The sequence below is a fragment of the Prinia subflava genome, chromosome 8, assembly GCF_021018805.1.
Source record: "Prinia subflava isolate CZ2003 ecotype Zambia chromosome 8, Cam_Psub_1.2, whole genome shotgun sequence".
Classification (NCBI taxonomy): Eukaryota; Metazoa; Chordata; class Aves; order Passeriformes; family Cisticolidae; genus Prinia; species Prinia subflava.
In genome coordinates, this window is record NC_086254.1 from 4,997,503 (window position 1) to 5,019,128 (window position 21,626).

Here is a 21,626-nt window from a genome sequence, read left to right on the forward strand (position 1 = left end):
GAAAGGAAAGGAATAAAGAAAAGAAAAGAAAAGAAAAGAAAAGAAAAGAAAAGAAAAGAAAAGAAAAGAAAAGAAAAGAAAAGAAAAGAAAAGAAAAGAAAAGAAAAGAAAAGAAAAGAAAAGAAAAGAAAAGAAAAGAAAAGAAAAGAAAAGAAAAGAAAAGAAAAAAGGAGTCATTATCCTGGGATCCATGCCGTACGGACATTGCCCGTGGCGAGGGAATGTCCACATTGTTTAGTGGGGGAGGTCTCTGTACATGCAGTGCACAGGGCACATATGCATCCTGCTGCAGCCTCTGCTCCAGAGCATCCACGAGCTTCAGATCTCCCAGGAGGGTGTGGAAATACCTTCACACTCAGCCTCCTGACACAGGGGGACGACAAACAGTCAGAAAATTGGTGCCACGTTCAGGCAGGCTGGTTTAACACATCAAATCACGAGGTCAGCACAGACACCATCAACTGCAGCAGAACCTCCTCATGGAGGCTCTCACTCTGTTTTCCAAAAGGTATTGTGCACACGTTTGTCTTGATTATACTAAAAATACAACACTGTGGGGTTGTGGCATCTTGATTGATTGTTTCCATGACATATTTGTTTTAGCGTTCAGAAAATCCTTAATAAAGCGGCTGCACACAAGCTGGTTTAATAATAAGGTTATTGAAAATATTTTCCAGCAGTTATTTCTAAATATTGATTTCTAGCTAAGTTACAGAAACACAGAAAAATCTGAATATTAAGTAAAGGTTGGCAGAGTAGAGCAATGTCTTTTAAAGCAACCATGATTCTACCATTTAATCACCTAATTTAAAATATGATCTGGTTTTAGAAAGGTTTTTTTAATTGGTTACGGGTGATCTGTAAAACCAAAAATTATAATTCACTTTTCAATGCCAAGATCCCATTTTTGGCTCAGGAATCATAATCATGGAATGATTTGGGGCTGTTGGCCTGACTTGGGCATTGCTCTGATGTTTTCAACTGTGTGTTTAAATCTAGCTAAAATATTCTTAAGTTTCCCCTGTTTTTTCCATGTTTTATTGTAAAGTCATGCTTAGGGCTACAGAGGCCTCATACTCCCCCCAGGCTATTGCAAAAATATCCCTTAATTTTTCTGCTCTGAGGGTTTTCTCCCGGGGTGTGGCTGTGTCAGGGCTTGGTGTGTCTGCTCCAAAGTCACATCTCAGGACAAATTGCACCTGAACTGACTGACCCCAGCCGTGTCTTCCTGCACAAGATCCCAGATTCAGAGCAATCCCTACTCCCCAGTCCTAACCCAGTGGGAGTCTGATGGTTTCACTTTATGTGGCCTTAGAACAGGTCTTGGTGTAGCTTTGGGCACATCAGGGGGATTTCTGGAACTCGGAGGCGTTTGTGGCTGTGGGTTTGTTGAAGGCAGAATTGGTTGCCCAACTTCTCCAAGTACTTTAAACATCCAGCTCTAAGTCTCTCCTCGTGAGTCTATTGCCAGCTCCCATCAACTTCATCTGGTTTCTCCAGCTCCTTCTGCTTTCCAGAGCTGAAAACACATTTTTTTAATAGAGGTGCAAAGCTAAAACAACTATTGAAAATACAGATTAAATTGCAGCAATGCCATGTAATCCTTCAGCAGTACTGAAAAGGAGGTTTTTTCAGGTAACTCTAACATCTACCATGATTATTCAGTTTTATGTGCTCCTGACACTTCACATATACTCATGCAGAGTTGGAACTTTTATTTTATATTGCCCCAGTAATTGCAGAGTTAACCAAAGCCGGTTCCTCCCCTTTCCGTGCAGACACACATACATCTGCACACTTTCCTAAAGGGTTTTTTCCTTTCATCCCTCCCCCCATCCACATAAAATTTCCCTCTGAGCCAAGACCCAGAATAACATTTTCCCCCAAAGTTACAACATTTGTGAAGCAAAACAAACAAACAAATTCTCCACGGTCAGAGTGGTGGCAGCTCCAGCGAGCGCTCACAACCCTGAGTGCACGTACCTACGTATCTGACATCATTAGAGATGCAAACTGCAGGGAGCTTTGTGCACTCCCTACACACAACCAGGGGAGTTTATAACTGTAGGGAGGATCATATTTTCATGAGCCACATTAATTTGCAAATTGTGACTAGGCAAGGTTCACTCACTCCGAGTAAATCCACCGAAAGCACTACCTGGGAGAAGGCGCTTTCACGCGTATTTTCTTTAATTAGTCAGGAGAGGGATGTGTTGCAGTGCTCTCCCACAAGTGCTGCTCAGCTTTATTACGTAGTTCAGGCTTGTGCTGCACCCACTGTTAATGAGGAGAGTTGCTATTATGGTGCTTTAAAAGATTAACTTTAGAATGCTAATTTCTTCTCAGCCCTGGAAGTGTCCCAGGCCAGGTTGGCCAGGGCTTGGAGCAACCTGGGATGGTGGAAGGTGTCCCTGCCCATGGCAGGGGGTGGAACCAGATGAGATTTAAGGTCCCTGCCAACCCAAATCATTCTGTGATTCTCTGATAACACCCTGCAAAGGAAGCCATAGCTAAAGGTAAAATCAAACAGAAGATTGGAGGGAAGAAATCACTCCCTGAAATTTTCACGCCCTGGGAAACTGAATTCCAGGGTTGTCCTGGAGATGTTGATCAGCTCTGTGTGATCAGGCCCTGATTCTCAGGGCAGCATTCACCAAGTTTTGGTCTCCGGATTGGATAGGATGGGCATCCTCATCATCGGGGAAACAGAAACTAATCCAGTCTCCGTGTGAGACACTTTGATCTCAGGCAACCTGCCAGGCCTGTTGTTGTCCATTAACTCATCTACATGAGGAGCTAAATGCAGCCCTGAAGTAGCAACTGCTCTTTTAAGAGGTTGCTGAGAAATCTCCTGTCCACCTTTGCCTGCTTTCATCCTGCCCAGTGACGTGGGAGCGAGCAGAGCCCGGGATGCTCCCGCAGGATGTGCCCGTTCCCCCAGCTCCTCCTTGGCACAAACCTGCAGGCCGAGCCTTGGACAGTGGGAAAAGCTGTGCATCAAAGCCAGAGCCAGTGAAATCATGTTTGGGTTCTCATCGGAATGTCACAGAGTACCCTGTCATTTTGTTTTAGCAACTTGTCCTTCCAAATGCGCAGTTCGCCTTATGGCATGCCAGCAGTAAAAATGTCACTTACAATAATTACTTTTTGGTGAAAATGCTTGCTGACTTCCTACCTTCAAGCTGTTTTTTACACAGTGGGGAGATAATAAGAAATGACTTTATCCTGACTGCTCAAATGAACACTAAATGGAATTTAGGTTATTATTACTGCAGATAGAGGACTGTGTATTGAAATTTAAATAGTGGATCAGATAAACTACAGAGATTTGTCTCTGAAAATTATAGTGGATCCGTTTTTTCAATCCACTTCTCTCTGAAACTTAAGGCAGCTGTTGTCTGCCTGCTGTCTTTAGAATATAATATTTTTCATAATCCTTTTAGAGGCCCCTGAATACCTTCTATGTTTTGCATGGTCTTCCTCAGCTTCTCCATGTTCTGTGCCTCGTTCCCCATGAGTCCTTTTGCAGTTTATTAGCTCAGCGTGTGTTAGCAGCAGGGCTTGGACAGGTTACTGTCCCAGCAGCTCCAGGAGTCTCTAAGGTGAGCTGGGAGGAGAGACTGAGCAGGTTTGTGGTTTATGCTCCCAAATTCAGATGCTCTTGTTCAGATCTCTGAACTTTGGATTTACAAGTGGATTTACAGCAAAGTCAGTTTGCTGTCAGAGGCGAGGCAGGGCCTGAGCAAAAGCAGCAAAGCTGCAGCTCTCAGAATGCACAGGAGAAGTTGCAGTGGAGGAATCTGTGCTGGCAGACGTGATGCCTCTGGGACTGCTGAAACCTCCTCTGTGTCTCAACACTGCTCTGTCATCTGAATTCCCTTTGGAGGGGATCATCCAGCGCTGGTGTCGGGACCTGGAGATGTCTCAGATCTTCAGGGAGCTTGGAGCAGGTGGCACCTGCAGGTCTTTGCATCCCAGATGTCCTGAGCTTCAGAAGAGTGAAGAGTGGATCTGAGCTGTGCCTGTTGGATGCACCCTGTGGACTCAGGAGGAGTTCCTGGACACCACAGGAATGATCCATGTGAGCAGCCCTGCAGTTCTGAATGCCCCTGGGCTCTGCAGAGCTGGTGATGCTCGGGAGAGCTGCAGGAGAGGAGCCCTGCCCAGCCTGGGGCTGTTTCCACACCGCAGGGACTCTGCCTCATGGCCAAGGCAGAGCAGAGCAGAGGGTTGAGACTGCTGGGGGAGCTCTTTTCTGGTGATTTGCAGGCTCTCAGTGGCATAGGTTGGACATTAGGAAAAAGTTTTTCACGGAGAGAGTGATAAACTGCTGGAATTGCCTGCCTGGGGAGGTGGTGGAGTCACCATCCCTGGATGTGTTTACACAAAGACTGGATGTGGCACTGGTGCCATGGCTTAGTCGAGGTCAGGGAACAGCTTGGACTCGATGATCTTGAAGGTCTCTTCCAACCTTGTGTGATACTGTGATAGCCAAGAAACTGAGCTCCCGGGATCCAGTACTGGGGACCTGACCCTTCTCTTCTTGGAGAGGAATAAGAAAATCTGGAGTTCAGGAAAACCACCTGAAATCAATGAACTGAGACCAGAACTATGGTCTGATGCTATGGGAAAAGTGGAGGGGATGGATGGGACAGAGCAGCATTTGGATTCATCCAGTGTGCCAAGGAATGCAAGACCACAAAAGATTTTCTGTGTTTGTATAATTAAGGCAAGGTTAGTTTGTTATGGTTCTCAACCAGGTTTGTGAAATACTCAGACCCCAGACCTATTTGCTGAATTGTTTGTAAAGTTAATTTCTTACCAAATAGCTACTAAGTGATGAGGAGGGAAAGGGCAGGCTGTGAGGGTGGTTTGGGGTTTTGTGGCAGTTAGATGGTCATTCAAGGAGCAATTTTATGTTCAGAAAATGGCATTTTAAAAGAAAACAGGAGATATTTGTGTAACGTTGACTTTGCTTCCACTCATTTATACATCTTCATTTTAGACTGTGCACCCCTCTCTAACATCACTCCTTAAAATCACTTGGGAGGGCTTAACTTCCTATACCCCAGACTGTATTTTTGAATTAATGATGTAAAAAGTGCTGGTAGAACCTGTGCCCTTTTGTGACCCAGTTTTATTTACATCTTCAAAAAGTTTGGATGATTTAAGTGCATTTATGCTGTCTTTGGGTGTTTAATGGCACTTGTCAACACCAGCCTGTATTTGTGCAGAATTTACATGGGATTTTTATCATTTAAAACTGTCATGTTAAGCTGTGTGTTCATCACATGGGGGGTCTAATGGTCACCATTTCCCATAAAGTCATTTTTGGGGACACTTTCCCCCAGCCTCTGTAAAGCTCAGGGCACCACTGATGTCTTTGGTTACCTGAAATATAAAAATTTCCCAGGTTCTGCAATGAGCTTTTCACTGGTGATGCTCCTGATCTCTCCAGCTCTTCCAGCACCTCATTTTTGAACCTTTGGAGCTTTTACTTCACATCTTAAATTGAATGCAGACTGTTGGAAAGCAAACACATTTTCTGTAGCAAAGTTTATGCGGAATTTATTGAAGTAATTTCATCAATAAATGCTGGCTGTGGAGTTTACAGGTTGTTCTGTAGTGCAGTTTTATATTTATATTTATTAAATGGTCCTTCCCTCCTTAAATACAAATGTGAAAACATCCAGTGAATATTACTTTTAAGACACTGGATTGCTTCTAAGTTAGTGTTATTCTTCATAGTAGTCTGGGGTTAAAAAAGCAGAGCAGATTTTAAAGAAATAAGCTTTCAATGTATTGTTTTCATTGGAAATGTTCAATTGCTGCTTTGGAAATCTTAATGTATATTTTTCAGATATCCTGAATTTGTGTCTTTGTCTTGTGAGGAACTTGAGAGAAATGAATACAGACAAATTATTTCATAAAACATGTGAAATGGCTGTGGATTGACAGTTAAATCTGGAATAGTGAATACAGACAATTTTCCCCTTTGTTCTGTCAGCAGTCACTTGTACTCTAAATGTCTATTTAATTTTTTAAGTAGATTAACGGGAAATGTTTGCATTATTTGATTATTGAATTTACTTTCCCAAATAATGGATCTTTTCCTCAAATATTTATGTGATCTTGAAAATGTTTTTCCAGAAGGGAGAAATGCTAAAAATGAATGGGGAACATATTTTGAGTTATTTGTAGTACGTGTACATAATGCCTCGCCTGAAATCACTGTACACTTGCCTTTTGGTGGGGGAAAAAAAAAGCAGTTTGTCATCTGTACTGCCTTCCAAAATTAGATTGAGATAATCCCACCTTTTGGAGTAAATGAGCAGCAGATTGGTCTTAAAGATGAAATTCAAGTAAGCTCTTGGTAAGTGATATAAAAAATAAATAAGCTAATATGTGAGCAACAGAGAGCATCTCAGTGATAGATGATAACACAGATTACCTTTGTTGTGTTCATAATTAGGCTGGGCAGGGAAAGGAGAGGGAGAAGGAGGCATTAGGAAATGCTTTTGTTTAGTGCTGTGTGGTTGGGTTTGGTTTGGGTTTTGGTGGGGTTTTTTATTATTATTTTGCCTTTTTTTTTCTCCCTGTTCTCCCTGTGTGCGTGTGGCTCACCGTGCACGGATGAGGAATCGTAGAGGAAATTTGCAGCTGCTCTAGTTATTCAGTAAGATTTGTATAAGCTGGCACAAGGGACAAAATTAGAGGGAAGTTGAACGAGAGTGCCGTGCAGTTTATTAGCCAGGCAGCCATAATTTTGACCTTGCTGTGGGTTAAAGGACACAGACCTGAGAAGAAATCTGTTTATCATGTAGGGAATTCATGCCATCCCTGACAGTGTACAGTGAACAAGATGGATGAGCTGCCAAATTGGTCCCTCGCATGGGTGAATCAGGGCAAATTTACAGTATGATTCCTTTGCTGCTCCTGAGACAGAAATAACATTTCCAGGGTTTCTGTTCGGTTGTATGATGACCCAGGGTGAGCAGAGAAAACAAATAGGATTTGTGGGATCCCCTTTACCTTAAAGATTTACATGCACCTCACTTTCTGTCTGCCTCTTTTGCATCTCACATCAAGCACTAAGGGAAAAGTCAGATTTTTAGGTTTGAGAGAGCAACTTGAAGTGAGTGTGTCAGGGAAGCTCTTGAATGCAGTAGGGGAGAGCTCTGAAGAGCAGACACCATCATCCTCTGCACTCTGCTCCCTTTGGGCCTGACTTTTCCTGTGGTAATATTTTCCTTCAACATTTGGGATGTGTTTGCTTGCTACACCAGGCTTCATGCTCTGGAACGACCTGACAATATTCTGGACAACAAACTCAAAAACCAGGGAGGTTTGCTGATGGGACTTGAGAATGGCACCACAGGGCTCAGAAAACTCTGGGCTCTGTTGGAGGGACTGGGTTTGGATGGGCTCTGACCCCTCCTTGTGCAGCTGAGAGCTCTGTCAGCATCCTCCAGACAGCTGGAGCCAAACCCAGGGGTGTGTGAGGCTGGGATCCGTGTCCTTAACCCTGGCAAGTGATGGGTGGGAGGCAGCAAGGAGGAGCAAACAGCCCCACAGAAATGGGAAAAGCTCTGGATGGAGAAATCTTGCTGTGCTCTTATCTCCTGAATTATTCTTGTAAGCCACGTTGCCTGTGTGTTGTTGCTTTAAAAAAGGTTCAGCCTGTACCCCTCAGATGTCTGGAATCTCTGAACAAGCTCAGTCAGTACGTTCTGTGAGAGATAAATTTATTGGGGGAAAACAACATTTTGTACAGAACCTATTGTTGTTGGCAAATTAACAAACTGGGAAAGCTTTCTTTTAAACCAAGTGTCACAATAACAGATTTGGGTGTCTCCTGATCCACTTGCTATCTTTATGTTGGATTCTCAAACACTTTAATTAATACAACATAATTACAAACTGTATTTTAATCTTGTTATTTCTGGACAAAGGGAATTGCAAAAATGTGATGTGTGTGATAAGAAACAAAATGAAATCAATAACAGTCTCAAGATAGAGCATTGTATCAGTTGTAGAAAATCCCTCATTGAACAAAATAGTGGCTGAGTGAGTTTCTTACAACTTACAGAAGGAGATTTAAACCAGTCTAGAATGGTAGCTTTAAAACCATCCTTATATAAAAATGTTGTGGCAAGCAAAACTGAGATTGCCTGACCAAGGAAATTGCGTGCAAACTTACAGACCATTGCACTTCAGTTTTTCCTGATTTTTATTTGTATTTGTACATCTTGTCTGTATAAGAAATCAGAGACGACTCAAGATAAAATTAGAAAAGAATTCTTGTTTTTAAAAAGAGGCTTTTTAGTACCCAAGTCATAGCAAGTAGCATTTTGCATACTTAGGCATTTCTTGAAGTAGGTAGAATATAAATGAGGAGGAAAGTTAAATATCCTGCAATCAAAACATTACAATTATGCTAAAGTGGGGCCTTTTTTCTCTTTTTTTTTAATTACAGAAAGTACTCCAAAGACTTCTGCCAGTTGCAGTCCTGCTCCTGAATCTCCCATGAGTTCCAGTGAATCAGTGAAAAGCCTGACTGAGCTGGTACAGCAGCCCTGCCCCGCCATCGAGACGAGCAAGGATGGCAAATCCCAGGAATCCAGCGAGCCTCCTGCCTCTGAATCCCAATCCACCACCCCTCTGCCACTCTCGGGCCACTCAGCACTCAGCATCCAGGAGCTGGTGGCCATGTCCCCTGAGCTGGACACCTATGGCATCACCAAGAGGGTCAAGGAGGTGCTCACGGACAACAATCTCGGTAAATTGTTCTCAGTTCTTGGCCAAGGTTGTGTGTAAGTGTTCATGTTCTTGTTGTTAGCTACAGCAGATGTGTAGGAGAACGCCTGGGTTTGACTCTGGCCTAAAATTTGCTAAAAAGGATACCTAATCTTTCTAAACTGCTAGAAAAGTCCTTTCAGATTGTCACACTCCACTCCAAATGTCCTCACACCCTTGCTCTTCCCAAGCTCTGCTCCTGGCACAGCAGCCAGGTACTGCTCCCACCCCCCAAACAGAGTCCAGCAGGCTGTCAGGACCCCCAGAACCCAGAGCCCCCCAGATCTGCCCTTAGCAAAGGCTGTTTCCCCCACACTTGCAAATTCCAGGCCCATTTTGGGTGAAGTAGAGGAGCCTGGTATGGTTGGAGAGGGAGGTGCACCATCAGGAGCACAGAGTCCCTGCAGAGCTGGGAGGGAAAATCCAGACTCAGCTGAGGTTTAGACGAGCCTGAGATAATTGTGCAGGGCCCCTGAGTTAATTCTGCTTGGAGATGTGCAAAGCTGAGGCTGCTTTTGCCTACAGATGGGATTTTTGGCTGTTGAATTCAGTGTCATGACTGTTTGGAGTAGTCACAGGGAATAACCTGATGGGAGTGTGGGAAGTCCACATTAACACTCTCACCGTGCCTCTAAATCGCTGGTTCTTCGTGTCTTTAACCCCTGCTTCCCTCACAAGGTTTGGGAAATGTTTCTGGGATCCTTTGGGGGCTCTGGCAGGGGGCAGTAAGCCTGTGCCAGTGTCACCTGCTCCTGCTCCTGGCTCTCAGCAAGGGATTCATCCCCTACATGAGGTGTTTGGGGAATGTCTGGTGCTCTCCAGAAGCAGCAGTTTCTCTTCCTTCACTACAAATAGGACCAAAACATTCACACTGATTATGTTACTTACGTGAGAAAGATTTTATCTGTATCATCTGAAGAGGATGACTGTAAAAACAAAAACTTTTTAGTGTTTAAAACTATTCTAGTATGTGAGGAAGCCTTTTTTTAATCTAGACATAGAATAAAGTATTATTGTCTAAAAAAAAAATTAAGGGGGAAAAATACTGGGATGGGGGAGGTCCCAAGTTCTCATTTAACATAATTTGGGAAAAAAAAAAGGGAAATTACCCTGATCACTGACATACCCTGAATGAGACTGTGTCCCACTGAGCCCAGCAGAATTCCTTGCCCGTGCATTTGGCTTGGGCAGATGGTGGTTGCTTGTTCAGTGGAGATAAAGTGAAGCCCCAAATCCTGGTGTGGGTTTGCAGATCCAAGCCCCTGGTTTTTGGGCAAAATGCTGTTGAGTGCTATACCTGCTCTGGTGTTCCAGAGAGGTTTGGAAAAAAAAAAAAAAAAGTATTTTTGCTTACATTTGTTTTGATGCCATTTTTACATAGTCTTTTTTATTTCCCATGATTTTTGTTTTCCTACAGTGTGGCTGACAAGCCTAAAAAGCAGCAGAAGAGCCAGGAAATGTGCCCCAAACTCTGCATTAGGTGTGGAACCAGTTTCAATGTCTCCTTTTGTGCCCTCAGTGTGCTAGTGCCCCAGGTTTTCTGGTGCACAGGTCTCTCTGGTTTAGGCCTTGTGAGGCTGCCACAGGCGGCTGCTGGTGGCTGAGGTGTCCCAGTGTCACCAGCCAGGAAAGCCACCAGCTGCACAGAACGATTCAGGCTGAGCTGGGCGGGTCTCTCCCCCCATCACCAGCTGGGGAAGGGCTTCAGAGTGAGACAGAGCAGGTTCAGATGGGTGCTAGGAAGGAATTCTGCCCTGTGAGGGTGGGCAGGCCCTGGCACAGGGTGCCCAGAGCAGCTGTGGCTGCCCCTGGATCCCTGGAAGTGTCTCAGGCCAGGTTGGACAGGGCTTGGAACAAGGTGTGGAAGGTGTTCCTTTCACTGGGAGTTCTGGTGATCTTCAAGGTCCCTCCCACCCAAACCATTCTCTGGAGGTTGTGTGGCTTCAGCACACGGTGCTGGCAGTGCTCACACTGAGATGCTGCTGCTGTTCTGAGCCCCAAAAGTCAGGGTGTCCTCAGAGATTCCCTGCTGGGCTGCACGGAATCCCAGAGGGGAGCAGACGCACTCAGCTGCTCGAGGAGAGGGGATATTGGGCATTTTGTCCATGAAACCAACACAGTTTTGTCCATTAGGATCTCCATCAGTGGGAACAGGCATGAAGGATGGGGAGGAGTTTTAGGAAACCTGTGCTCAAAAATATTCCTGTTATTAATAGAGCTCTGATGAAGACAGAGCGTGATACACCTGCTACGTCCTGAGGATGATTTCTGACACCTTCCCCCTTAGCTTGGGAGCCTTTCAGGTGTTTCCTACTGTCCTGCCATATCCTGACATAAAATAAACAACACAAACATCTTTAGCTTTGTTCCTAACACCTAGAGAACATGATGTTACCTCCTTCCACATTTGCATTTTTAATTTTTAGGCTGCAGTTTGAGGTTCATTTCCTTCAGCAGCACTGCCAGCACTGCTCATTCCCAACCCTGTGCAACCCTGTTCCTTTTCGTGTGGCAACACAATAACAGATTTTTAAAGTAGCTGTGTTATCTTGCTAGTAGCTGGCAGGTTTACAGGGAAATTGATGAGGCCTTGCTGATGTTTTTTAATACAAACAGGGAGCAAGTTACCCCAGTGCTACATATGATAAAAACATGAAGATAAAATTGATAAAATTTCCCCTGAATTACCTCTTTTGTCTGATTTTCCTGATATTGAGGGTAGTGGAAAATCACTTATTACTCAGGAACCTGAGTGAATTCTGAATATAGGTTTCTCCTCAGTCTGTAAGAACTGTTTTCAGGGTTGGTTTTACAGCTTATTAGCAAAGTGTCATGTCAAGCCCTGTTCTCCTTTCCCCTCTCTGCCTCTCATTATCTCAGCTGCCTCCTCTGAAAGCTTTCAGACTCACCTGCCCCACACATCTGAGTGGGATGTTCTGCAGCTTCTGACTGGTCCCATGTTCCCTCCTCTCCCCATACAGGCAAAAGAAAAAAAAAAAAAAAAGAAACCCAGGGCAAAATCTTGGGATGGTTTTACAGAGAAGGAGGAGAGGAATCTTGGAGTTAAGCACATGGGATGGGTCTATAGAGCAGATATTTGCCATGAGCTGTGTCAGGACCAGGGAAGGCTGTGCAGGCCAGAGCTGGTGGTGCTTTTGCAGGCGTGGGCTTGTCCTGCAGAGCTGTGGGGTCAGAAGCCCCCACTCACCCCACTGTCCCTTAGGGATCTGTTGTTGTCCACTGGCTACAAGTGCTGGGACGTGAAGGGAAAATGTTCTGTTGTGTGTCAGTGAGGGCACTCAGAAGCTGCAGCTCAGACACAAGACCCTGAGGCCCAGATTTGGGGTTTTTGGAAAGATTTTTGGGTTACCTTGAGATCCCATGACAGCAGCACTTGTGTCTTAAATCCTGATGACTCAGATGACTCCAGGCTGTCTCCTGCAGCAGAAATTGGTATCAAGGCAGTGCAGCTGAGGAAGAACACTGAAGTGGAGGGGGTTAGAAAACATGCTCTGTGGTTGGGTTTGAGCTGCACAGGCATTTTCCCCAGTCCTTGATAAGTTAGACCTTTCCCATAGAAAATCATTGTCAGCAATGCACACATGAACACTGTTCAGTGTCAAGCATTTGCAGATTTTACCCACCCAGATGACAGCATTCTGTAAGAGAACTAAAATTAAGTATCCTTAACTAGAAATACTGTAGAGACTGTAAAACAAAAATTGCATTGCAAATTCTGATTATCTCTAGTGGGTAAGACACAGTTAGATCCCCACAGATAGCACAGCACAGAAATTCCGTACATGTTTCTGTGAGGACATTTATGGCCATTGCTGAAGGGGGAGGTTGCATTGCTCTTGGTTCACTGATCCTGAAATGTTTGGATTGCCCTGTTGGAACAAAGCTGTGGCACTGCCCTCCTGCATAAGAGCTAAGTAGGCTCACTGCTCTCACGAGTTGCCTGCTTAGCCAGAAGTTCAGTTTATTTTTCCTCTCCTAATTTCATTTTTTGCACACTGTTTCACTGTAAGGTCCCGCTCCCCAAACGTGTCAACCTCCTCCCTTTATCTCAGGCAGATCCTGAGGATTAAACTAAATCTCAATATTTACCCTTCTAATGGGGGGCAGAGCATTTATTCTCCTAAATGTTTCTTCTGGGTTGTGGAGCAGTTCTGAAGTGAGGATGATTGAGGAATGATCTGGTGCTCTTTGCCACATCTCAGCTGAATTCACGCGCTTCTCCATCTCGCATTAGGTCAGCGTTTGTTCGGGGAGACCATCCTGGGGCTGACACAAGGCTCTGTCTCAGACCTGCTGGCTCGCCCCAAGCCCTGGCACAAGCTGAGCCTGAAGGGGAGGGAGCCCTTTGTCCGCATGCAGCTGTGGCTCAACGACCCCAACAACGTGGAGAAGCTGATGGATATGAAACGCATGGAGAAAAAAGGTAACGGGGAGCAGAGCGCTGCTGACTCACACCTTCCTCCCTGCCCAGCATCAGCCTGGCTTTTATAACCCTCCAGAAATAGTGGAGAGGCTGCACTGATCCAGCCTCACGAGGGTTGTGCAGAAGGACTTCACAACAGCTTTTTTTGGAGCTTTTATTCGATGCTTGCTCAAGCAGATACGTCTCGAAATAAAAAGAAAACAGGCACACAACAAAAAGCCAACTCCAAACTCTAAATATTCACCAGCTGCTGGGGAATCATTGCTGTTTTCTCCTATAGATTAATTACTGAGGCCCTGGTGTTGCCTTACCAAATGAGAAATGTGGGTTTGGGAGCTGGCTTTGGGTTATTAGTTAATAGTGCTGCAGCTGGTCACAGATGTTGGGCTGGAAGAACTGGGCATTGATTCCTGGGAAAGCTCCTTGCCAGTCCTGCACTGATGGGTGCTGGGAGCAGAGAAAAATGCAGCCTTTATTACAGGGCATTGCAGAATAATGATATTTGTAGCCTTACAGGGAGGGGGAAGGTGATGGTGTTAATACAATAAAATTTGTGTGTTATGGTCACATAAAACAGGGTCGTGGGGACTGACCTGTGAGTGGTCTGAGTTGTTACTGGGTATTTTAGTAGGGAGTACATCCTGCAAATTTATCCAGCTCTCTCCATTTTAAATTCATCACTATAACCCAGTGGTTATTCAGAGCCCTGTTTTTAGTATGTTCATGTGATTTTACAAGAGAGACTCGTGGGCTGCCATTATCAGCAGTTAACTAATTAATGATATATACATCTCTGGAGCTACCCCTTAATGATATTAGCACAGACATCATTAATCGTGTACACTGAAAGCTCTGCTGTTGACTGATGTTCTGAAAGCATTTACACATTTGATCAAGAACTTGGTGATTATATTTAAAATTGCAGTGAGGGAGCTTCTGGGAAAATTATAGTCTTGCAGGCTTTTAAGAAGAAATTCAAACCCTTGTCACAGTAACCAGTATAAGATAAAGCAGTGCAGTACCTTAGCACAAATCGTGTATGATCTTCCATGGGGAGTAAAATCCACTTGGGTTTCCCACTTACAACTGTAAACCAAAGGGAGTCATGAGGGGTTTTGCTGTATTAGAAACATGGCAGGAATAAAATTGTCAACTAGCTGGATTTTTATAGCCTCACAGAGAGTATTGCCCATAATGCAGCAAAGCAAAATAAAAATAATTTAAAAGTAGTACTGACAATATCCTTTTCAAAACTATTTTCTAAACTGGATTCTTATCAAGCAGTGAGCGATACATATGGTCTGTAGATGGCATCTGAATAGAGATAAGGCCATAAATCATTGAGGCTCTGCACTGAGCTCTGAACTGTGCAAGTGCTGTCCTCAGAGCAGAGCAGTCTAAAGTGAATCCAGCCCTGTATTTTCTGCAAAATCCTTTCATGCAGGTGAGGTTCCTGTGATTTAACCTTTTAAATTGCTCCAGAGCCACATTAAGAATTTAACTTTCCCTTCAGCTAATGTCAGTTAAAGAACAATGCGACTGGGTCTGCTTCCACTGAAACATTATTATCAATTATTTCACTGCCACATTTTATTAAGGGAGTAAATTAATAATTATGATAAAGGTGAGCTGCATATCTCCATTTTTTTTTCTATTCCACCAGTCTGAAATTTGTGCTATAAATGTCCCTTTGAAGAGGTTCTGAAAATTTGCAATGTACATTAACCAACCTCTTTGGAGGGAGCTGGGGGTTCATGCTCACCAGGCTGAGACTTTCTGCACACCTCTCCTGCCTTGGAAGAGTTCATTCCTCTCACAACCTCCAGGGCGTTGGGCTGCTGGAGCAGCACACTCCTCACAGAACAGCACTGCTGTCAGAAGAAAATTGAATTCCCTTTATTTTCCCATTATTTCACTTTTTAATAATCTTGTTCAATGCCACGTAAGATAAAAATGATATTAAAAGGGGCCCTGTTTTATCTCAGTGGTGTCTGTGCATCCACAGCTGGGCACGTGCTGGGGACTCTTCCCAGAGGGACACGTGGGTGAAAGGTGTAACTCAGCCTCAGACCCACATGCAGACTTTTGCCCAAATTACACCTGGCTTTCCTTTATTTTTATTTGTCCTCTGCCAAGCAGAGGCTGGGCACAGACAAAAATCAAACTTCTCCAAAAATAAAGGGTTTGCAACTTGGATTGCAGTTTGAGCCTTGCTGTCACTGCAGATGTGCTGGATGATCTCCTTACGTTGCCTACACGCAGCACATATGTTTGAAAATAAAAATTAAAATGGAAAAGCTTTTTAAAATGTCATCTAGGTTTTCAGAGACCAGCATTAGAGCCTGAAGTCTGAGTCCTAATTCTGCCCTTGGCCCAGTGGAAAGTTGTCCTGATAATAGATTATCCTCCAGAAAACAATTGCTGTGGCAGAACAGAGGGACATCCTCCTCTTTATTTGTATTTTAATGAAATATGTGCTTTTATATAATTTGTTCCATTCACATGAGAGCAGCCCAGCTCTGCCAGTGCACCATTTGTGATCCCAGTGTGAGGCTACAGGAGCAGAGGAAGGAATGACATTCTTCCCAAGCTCTCACAGCTTTGGATTGTCCTTTGCTGTTTAAGACAAGAGCTCTGCCCTGCCAGAAATCCCATCCTTTGGAGAGCAGGCAAAGGGAGATCCAGCCCATCCTGGCCCCTGACATTCCAGTTAGAGGTGGTCTGAGCACCTTTCACATCTCCCATGCCAGGTTCTGTTTTGTCTCGTGGCCTCCTTGAAGCTGCTGCCCATTGCTGAGGTGGTGGATGTTGCCCTCCAGCCCCTTGGTTTTGCTGTGCAAGGAAACAAGGGAGCCTTGGCTGTAGTTTACATGTCAATGCAAGTTGGAAATAACACCCAGGAAGGAGTTTTGAGATTAAACACCTTATAGAAATATGAGATTATCGTGCTGGAATGATTAATTCCATGGCTGAAGGTTGTAACAGTTCCTTGAAGGCTGCAAAAATAAGGCCAATGGGTCACCTTGAAATAATGCAGATTTGTTGCAGTTTTACATCTGGTTGGAACAACTTAAATAGGTGGGTTTTTAAAGGAGACCTATTTAAAAAATAAAAAACAACACTTTGTTTTTTATAGTTGTTTCAAACGTGTGCAGGACCGTATCACGTCAGAGTGATGGATCACGAGCAACTCACGCTGTGTTCCATATCAGTGATCTTACACAGTAGGCAATCCACAGGTAATCTGTCATATTCAGAAAAAACAAAATGTGGGCCATGCAGATACCCCCAAAGGTCACAGAGAGTGTTCAGAATTCACTGCCATGATAATAAAGCCACAGTGCCAAAGGTGCCACTGGAGGCACCATGGAGAGGGCAGGGTGCTGGAACCCACTGGAGCCAGAAAACCCAGCCAGTGCTGGAGGGAGCCCTGCCAGGAGACATTGGCTGGGGTTTGAACACTGCAGTTGATTTGATTGCACTGAATTTTTATTCATTGTGCAGCTTCAGCCTGAAGGCAGAGCTGTGGGGAGAGAAAAATTGAATTTTTGAAGAATTTTGTTGCTGACCAGTGTGACTGGCCCCTCAGTGTCCCTGGCTCTGACCAGAGCTCCTGGACATTTAATGCCTCCTGGATTGATGTCAGGCTGGTGCAATCTGGGACTTAATACCCGAGGTTATCAAACTGTAGCTCTGGAATATGTAAACTCTTAAATATCTAGAAGGTCTTTAACAGGCCATTAAATATTTTATTTACAGGATTCATCTGTATTTGCTGTTTTCAGCCCCCTCATTAGCAATGCTTGTGCATGATACTGGCAGGTGCAGTAAATCCCACCTCTCCATGCCCAGTGTAAATCAATCAAGTCAGTGACAGAATTTGCCAGGATAATTCACTCCCAGTCAGGGAGGAAAGTCAGTGGCAGGATCACAGGCTGCTGCCATCAGCCTCACCGAGCCCATCAGAGCTTTCTGAGAAGTGTCTGTGTTTTGGAAGGAGCTTTGTGCAGGGGAGGAGGGTGCCGGGGGCTGGTTTTCTTTCATAACCTGTCACTGCCACAGCACAGAGCTGTAGGGAAAGGCAGCAAACGCAAATGTTCAGCCCATCCCTGGCATCCCCGGGCTCCAGGCGCCACCGTGTGTTGGAGGTGGCTTGGGAAGGCTGGGAATGCTGCAGCCCCAATTCCACAGTCGTATTTTCCTTCATGTCAGAGACACCTCCGTGCACACCTGAAGTGTTTTAACCACCAAACCCCTTTTCAGTCAAAATGGGGCACAACTGTCCCAATCAGAGCCTCACGTGGGAGTTCGCTCCTCTCGAAGGAGTGAATCTGAAATGAGTCGTGTGAACTGAACCCTGTCATTCGTGTCCCACATTCATTGTAAAGGCAGAAAACTCTGGCAGGTTTCCAGCTGATTCTTTCTTTTCTCCTTTTTCCTCTTTTCTCCTCTTTCTGATTTCCCTCTTTTCTCCTCTTTCTGCCTCTTGCATCCTCCCCGCATTTACTCTCCAGCGGCGCCCCATCCTTCCATCCCATCCCCTCCCAGCAGCCCATCCCTGCATCTCCCTCCCTGTGTCGATCCCTCAGCCGGTGCCTCCATCGATTGTGCATTTGCATTCAGCCCAGGCTGACTCCCTGTGCTTTCCCTTTCCCTTGCAGCCTACATGAAGCGGCGGCACAGCTCCGTCAGCGACAGCCAGTCCTGCGAGTCCTCGTCCGCCGGCATCGACTACAGCCAGGGCGCCAGCCCCCAGCCCCAGCACCAGCTCAAGAAGCCCCGCGTGGTGCTGGCCCCAGAGGAGAAAGAAGCTCTCAAACGAGCCTACCAGCAAAAGCCATACCCATCACCAAAAACCATTGAGGAACTCGCCACGCAGCTCAACTTGAAAACCAGCACCGTGATCAACTGGTTCCACAATTACAGGTGAGCGAGGTCCCCGCAGCCCTGCTCCTCAGGGTGTGCTGGCTGTGGCTCTGGCAGGTGCTGCTCTCAGCACACTGGGTCGGGTGGTTGTGCAAAACAAGCGGCTTTGACAGCAGGGAGGCTCTCACTGACACCGTGCTAATGCTCCAGACTAATTGTAAGTCATCCCTGAGGAGCAGCAATACTCAGATATTGATGTAAGCAGTGCTTTTAAACAGAAAGTCTGGCTTTTGGGGTGGGCGTGGATGTGGAGATGTCCACTGATGAATATTTATAAACCCACTGCAGGATATTTATAAGCCCAGGCTGCTGTGTGTGACTCATGTGCACACGCACAGACACGTGTCAGGTGGGTGTTGTCACTGGGTCACTGGGTGGGGGCTACTTGGAAATGTCCTTCACTGGATGCTATCAGGAGTGCCCTGCTTTCATTGTGTCATTTTCCTGCATCTGAAGAAAAAGAGGATTTTCTTTTAGGCCTTGAGTCACCGAGCTCTGAAAACAGGCACAGTGTTTGTGCTGTGTTTCTGGGAGGCTTCGTGGAGTCCTGAAGGGCAGAGAACCAATAACCCTGAAATCAGAGAGGGGCTTGTTACAAGGGCCTGGAGTGCCAAGAGAAGGGGGAATGGCTTTAAACAGCCAGAGGGCATGGATAGATGGGATATTGGGAAGGAATTGTTCCCTGGGAGGGTGGTGAGGCCCTGGCACAGGGTGCCCAGAGCAGCTGGGGCTGCCCCTGGATCCCTGGAAGTGTCCAAGGCCAGGCTGGAGCAGCCTGGGACAGTGGAAAGTGTCCCTGCCTATGGCAGGGGGTGGAACAAGGTGAGCTTTTAGGTCCCTTCCAACCCAAACCATTCCAAAATCCTATGATTTATTTAATTGTTAGGATTAAATCATCAAGTCCCACTGAAATAAAATGTTGGTCTGTTCAGTTCCTTTCTCGTTTGAGGAGGAACCTTCTCCACATTTGAACCCCTGAAGTAGGTTTTGGCCTGCAGACAGCGATAAAAAGAGACAAGGCTGGAATAGCACATAAGAATTATAAGGATTTGAATAAACACATTATCAACTGTGCTTGAGATTGGAAGTCCTAATTAATGCAGCAGACTTTTCTCCAAGAAATTTGTGCTAATGAATATTGAACAGGTACAGTTAAGCTACCAGATTTAATACTATTCTGCTCCTACACTCGGAGCCAGTAATGTTCCTAATTAGTCCAGATTGCTAAACTTGTTTGTTTTTAAAAACTGCTAACATTTAAAGGGTAGTTTTTCACTTTGGCCCTTCTCAGCTTTTACCAGGGAAGTTGGCGAAGCAAAAGCAGCAGAGTTTAATGAGCTATCCCCGAAATATTGTGCACAATAGTTAAATAATGTTTACAGTAAACAATACGAGATTTTTAAAAACCGAGTAATCATATTTACACTGAATTTCACCGCCCTGAATTCAGTACAGATGCAGCCTCTTTTCACCGCTCAGACTTCTCCAAACGCAGGCCTCTTCCAATTCCCACTTGCAGGCAATTATACACAAGTTGGAGGGATGCCTGTGAAAATATGTTCCCCTCGGCCTGACAGCAAAATGTGCTGTTCTCACTTGGGCAGACGAGCGCGGGAGCGCTGGTGGCAGGTGTCACCTCCCTCATCATCACCAGTCCCTGCCTGGGCGTGCAGCGATCGGAGCCTCCAGCCCCACCTTCCCGGGGAGGAGGTGCTGACAGCTGGACACCAAACCAAACCCTGCAAGCCGTGGGCTGGGGCAGCACAAGGCTGAGCATTGAGGGGTCTGGGCCTGCTCCCAGATGTGCTGCTGGGACTGCAGGGCTTTCAAAAGCTGTTTCAAGGCTGTTTGGAGCCCTGTGTGCTCTGAGCGCTGAAAATCAAAATACAAACTGAGTTTTTGTTCCCCTTGGCAATAACTTTCTTAGCTGTCATGCATGGATTTCTCTTAAATCATGTGTAGGGTGTTGCAGGAGAGGGACAGGTTCCGTGTTCTGTGAGGGGAGCAGGGCCTGTTCTGCAGCTCATGTGTTAGAAGAAATGGGTGGTCTTTCTTTCAGTCTTCTCTAGGCCACACTTAACTTTATTTATCTCTTTTATACTCTCCCTCAGCCATTTCTTTTCCAAACTGAAGAGTCTTTTATACAGAAGCAGTTCCACATCTCAGACCATCTGCTTGTGCTTTAATAATAATTTTTCTGTAGCTTTAGATAAGAGATGACACAGATTTGGACAAGTTTGTCTTGCTGTCTCTTGGGAATCCTGCTGCAGTGATGCTTTTCCTTTCAGATTCAGCCCAAATCTCACTCTCCAAAGGTGGTTGCTACAGCAGGATCTACCTTTATATTCACCAGATGGAAAATCAGCATTAGCATTTTATTTCCTGCAGCAAAAAGAAAAGCTGAAAAAAATATCCTCAGCAGGCAAAGAAATAATTCACTTCAGAATATAAATGGGTATAAAGGATTTTGACATGTCTGCAAACTTCTCCAAGTCTATGGCTTTGCATTCATACCAGTCACAGAGCTCTCAGAATATACAATAAATGTCTCTTGCTTTGCAGGGAAGCACATACAGGACACATCAGAGTCTGAGGCTCTGATGTCTTAAAAATGGTACAAAAGAGCAGGAGGGAGGAATTTCTATCCCATTTCAGCTGTGGAAACTGGCACATAATCTCAGTAAGGCCACAGAGATGATACTACAGACCCATCAGGAATGAAACCAGACTTTCTGGAATTGTAATCCAGCACTCTTGCATTCTGAGTGTATTTTTCAATGAACTCTATTTTGTGCTGGTTTTGACGTTGCGTAAAGCCTTGTCCAGGGAGCTGCAGCAAACACCCAGGAGATCTCTGATGTTTTGAGTTCCACTGGTGAAAGCCAACAGGGTGTGGGGACGTCAAGGCCAACACCTTCTCCCAAGAGGAATGCTCTCTGGAATCCTCTAGCTGCTGTCACCAGCTCTTCTTTACCATAAGAATTTAATTACTACGTTAATCAGGAGCCAGCCCAGATTCCAGAAGCAGTGTATTGGGTGTGAATTCCAGGGATTTCCACAGACATGGGTTTGATGTTTGTGGTCAGATTCTCAGCAGGTTCAGTACCTGCTGGAGCTGAGGTATTTTAAATGCCATGCAGAGCTCTCCCCAGCCTCCCCTTGTGACCTGGGGAATGTTACAGAAGCACCACGTTGTGGATCAATGTCCATGCAGGGAGATTTTAGGCATAAATAGAGCCTGATAATCGATGTTGCAGGATGCGTGCAGTTAATGGTAATAGAAAATTAATGTTAGCACCTGTGGGCCTCTGTTAGGTGAGTAATATTCTCCTAGGGAAAATTACAGACCCCCTAAATCCTTCAAAAGTGTGGAGTCAGCGAGTACAGCTGAAATACTCTGTTGCATTTCAAGTAAGTCAATAAGATCATTAGCTTCAAGAGCAGTATTCAGGTGGTGCTC

General features: G+C 45.1%; 1 protein-coding gene across 9 annotated transcripts in view; it reads left to right on the forward strand.

Annotated features, from left to right (window-relative positions):
• Positions 1 to 21,626, forward strand: part of CUX1 (cut like homeobox 1) — a 270,018-nt gene that overhangs the window by 215,851 nt on the left and 32,541 nt on the right. For 7 of the 9 annotated variants that reach the window (XM_063402457.1, XM_063402465.1, XM_063402456.1 and 4 more), the window contains 3 exons: positions 8,477 to 8,779; positions 13,052 to 13,240; positions 17,902 to 18,166. The exons of the other annotated variants lie outside the window; for them this stretch is intronic. In XM_063402457.1, coding sequence (XP_063258527.1) covers positions 8,477 to 8,779; positions 13,052 to 13,240; positions 17,902 to 18,166 — 757 coding nt within the window. The remainder of the gene's footprint in view (positions 1 to 8,476; positions 8,780 to 13,051; positions 13,241 to 17,901; positions 18,167 to 21,626) is intronic. 9 annotated transcript variants of the gene reach the window in all.